Source organism: Exserohilum turcica (assembly GCF_000359705.1).
Source record: "Exserohilum turcica Et28A unplaced genomic scaffold SETTUscaffold_1, whole genome shotgun sequence".
NCBI lineage: Eukaryota > Fungi > Ascomycota > Dothideomycetes > Pleosporales > Pleosporaceae > Exserohilum > Exserohilum turcicum.
In genome coordinates this window covers 2,465,814-2,469,517 of record NW_007359914.1, presented here as the reverse complement: position 1 = coordinate 2,469,517, position 3,704 = coordinate 2,465,814, and the positions used below count along the sequence as shown (strand labels likewise).

Below are 3,704 nucleotides of genomic sequence, written 5' to 3'. Positions count from 1 at the left end.
TTCGGCGAAGCAGCTAAGAAGAGTATGTTCTTAAAGGGCCTTCACACTAAGCTGCAGGAGGCTCTTGCTACGATTGATGAGAATCTATCGTACGAGCAGCTAGTCAATAAGGCAGTAAGAACGTCCGACAACCTCTACCGGGTAGGTCTCGTTAAACTGCGCGCAACGAGCTCCTGGGTGGTAGATCGCCCTACTACGACAACCGCTCAACACGAAGCTAGTCTGGACGTTATGGACTGGGAGCCTTCGAAGGTTAATCAGGCGCGAGAAGCTAGAGGCAAGCCACGACGACCTCCGCCCGACTGCTATCGCTGCGGAGAGCTAGGTCATATCGCGAAATACTGTCAAAACGCCACCCAGGTCAAGAAGGCAAGGCCCGCGCCAAGCAACGTTAGACATAAGCCGCAGGAGGAAGTCGATCAGGTGCCGAGTAGCGACTCGGAAAAAGAGTAGCTCTGGGCCAGAGTCTTGGCCCAGAGCCTCTGAAGATGGATCGGCAGATACGTAGCGAATGGAATCAGTTTCAGCAGAAGCATATGCGTCCCCCACCAATTACTGTAGATCTTATCGTGAACAACGTAGCAAACGCTGTCGCGCTTATAGACTGTGGATGCCTATGCTATGCACTAATTAGCAAGAGATTCGCTTACCGCCACTGTCTAGAGCGCTTTTAGATCCCCTCTTGGATGATTGAGGGAGTGAACGGCAAGCTGTTAGAGATTAGCGAGGTTGCCTGATTCTCGTTTAAGATGCATGGGTACGAAGAGACTGCTTATGCATACGTGATGGACTTATCCTCTAGTGAGAACGTGTACTTTGGCAGGGGATGGATGGACCACCAAGACGTATCAGTATCTCCTGCTAAGAAGAGTATTTTTATCCACTTAAAGGGCATTTAAGTGAGGTCGACTAAAGGACGCCTACGAGGAGGAGTTAGCCAAGTTAACGCCGTAGCGTTTGCGGCCTTAGTTCGTAGGCATAAGAACGCTCTAAATAGCGTTTAGATCTTCGCTGCGTTGATTGCAGACATCGACAAGGCGCTACAACCGAAGAAGCCCGTAGATGTACGAGCACTGCTACCAACACAGTACCAGGAGTTCTATGAGCTCTTCAACCCGAAGCAAGCAGAGAAGCTTCCACCGCACTGAGGGCCAGGGGTGGACCACAAGATCGAGCTAGAGCCAAAGGATGCTTAGCCACTATAGGGACCCCTCTATAGCATGTCGCGCGGAGAGCTCCTAGTCCTTAGAAAGGAACTTATATCGCTTCTTGAGAAGGGATTCATCCGCGTAAGCAGCTCGCCAGCCGCAGCGCTAGTATTATTCGCCAAGAAACCTAGAGGAGGGCTCCGACTGTGCATCGATTATCGAGCTCTAAACGCAATTACTAAGAAGGACTGGTACCCGCTACCTCTCATCTAAGAGACACTTAACGGCTTAAGCAAGGCTAAATGGTTTACAAAGTTAGACGTTATCGCAGCCTTCTACAAGATCCATGTCGCACTAGGCGATGAGTGGAAGACAGCCTTCTAAACAAGATTCAGACTGTTTGAGTGGCTAGTTACCCCCTTTGGCATAGCAAACTCCCTAAGTACTTTTCAACGATACATTAACTAGACCTTAAGAGAACACCTAGATGACTTCTGCTTAGCATACCTGGACGACGTACTAATCTACACCGATGGCGATCTGTGCTAGCACCAAGAGCACGTCTGAAAAGTGCTTAGCAAGCTGCAAGCCGCAGGGCTATAGGTGGACATTAAGAAGTGCGAGTTTGAAGTTAAGACAACTAAGTACCTTAGGTTTATTATTGAAGCAGGTAAAGGGATAAGCATGGATCTAGCTAAGGTAGCCGCAATCCGCGAGTGGGAGGCACTGAAGACAGTAAAGGGAGTAAGATCGTTCCTAGGGTTCGCGAACTTCTACTGAAGGTTCATTAAGAACTTTGCGCAGCTAGCCGCACCCCTTACTAGGCTTATAGGTGACGTCCCCTTCTGATGGGGATCTGAAGAGCAGTCAGCCTTTGAGAAGCTAAAGGAGATCTTCGTTACAGAGCCCACGCTAGCGGCGTTCGACCCAGATCGGGAGACAGTGCTCGAGTGCGATTCGAGCGGCTACGCGGTGGGCGGGGTGCTATCACAGTACGACGATGATAGAGTCTTACGGCCTTGCGCGTTCTTCTCGCAGAAGAATAGCGCGCACGAGTGCAACTACAAGATCCACAACAAGAAGTTGCTCGCGGTAGTACGATGCCTTAAGGAATAGGATTCTAAGCTGCGTTTAGTTAAGAAGTTCAAGGTGATTATAGATCACAAGAACTTAGAGTACTTTATAAAACCTCGCATGCTAAACGAGCGCCAGGTGAGATGGTCGCTTCTACTTGGTAGGTACAACCTAGAGCTGCTGTATCAGCCAGGCAAGCAGAATGTGAGAGCCGACGCGCTCTTGAGAAGAGAACAAGACCTGCCTGTAGGGGTAGAAGACGAGCGCTTGCAGAAGCGTTTCGTGCAAATATTTAAGCCAATAAACTCCTATCAAGAGATAGCAGAAGAAGAACCAGAAGAGGAACTAGAAGAAGCTATTTTAGTAATGGCCACGAAAACACGAAGCTAACAGCGGGAAGAAGAGGCTGTTGCCCTAGCTAAAGAAGAACTAGGCCAACTACCTCCTAGAGAACTAGACGAAGAAGCGTTGGAGCAGAACGAGTTAGAGAAGCTCTAGCAAGAAGCGACAGCGAAGGATTAGGTCTACCAGGGAGCGAAGAAGGCCGTAGAGGACCAAGAACGACGTTTCCCTGCGAACTTAGGCCTAAAGTGCTCAATCGAAGACTGCTTAGCGGACGGCGGAGTCCTGTTTTACCGAGGGCGCAAGTGGGTGCTAGACAACGACGAATTGCGAACGGCAATCATCAGCGGCGCACACGACTTATTAGTCACTGGCCACCCAGGACGCGAGCTAACGTACAAGATACTCGCAAGGGACTACTTCTAGCCAGGCATGACCAACTCGATCTAGAGATATGTTAGAAACTGCGACGCTTGTGGACGGAGCAAGTCCTGGAGAGAGGGCACGCAAGGCCTTCTAAAACCACTGCCGATACCCACCCGGATCTAGAAGGAGATCTCCATGGATTTCGTCGAAGGGCTACCAGAGAGTGAGGGCATGACTAGCTTGATGGTAATCACTGATCGGCTTAGTAAGGGTGCGATTTTCGTACCGCTCCTAGATACAAAGACAGAAACTGTCGTTCGAAAGTTCATCGAACGTGTAGTCGCATATCACTGGCTACTAGACGCTATTACCTCTGATAGAGGCAGCCAGTTTGTGAGTGCACTATGGACAAGACTATGCGAGCTTCTGAAGATCAAACGGAGACTGTCGACAGCCTACCACCCACAGACGGACGGTGCAACAGAAAGGATGAACAGCGTCTGGGAGACCTACATCCGAACGTTCACGAACTAGGCTCAGAATGACTGGGCACAGCTCTGCCTAATGGCCCAGATCGCGATCAATGGTAGAAACGCAACGTCAACTAGAATGTCACCGTTCTTCTTACAGCATGGGCACGAAGTGGAGCCACTGTAGCTAGAGCTAGACAATAAAAGGCAATAGCGGAAACCAGCCGAACAGCTTTCAGATGAGCAGAAGGCAGCAGAGATCGCAGTTAAGCTACAACAAGCCGTAGAACTAGCCCAAGCAGGC

At 50.0% G+C, this 3,704-nt stretch overlaps 1 protein-coding gene across 1 annotated transcript; it reads left to right on the top strand.

Moving 5' to 3' along the window:
* SETTUDRAFT_86869 (uncharacterized protein) lies at positions 1–453 on the top strand (the record flags this gene model as incomplete). The annotated part of the gene is made up of 1 exon (XM_008022299.1): positions 1–453. A coding segment is annotated over one exon (453 nt), but the record flags the coding sequence as incomplete, so codon positions are not given.
* Between the last annotated feature and the right edge of the window lie 3,251 nt (positions 454–3,704).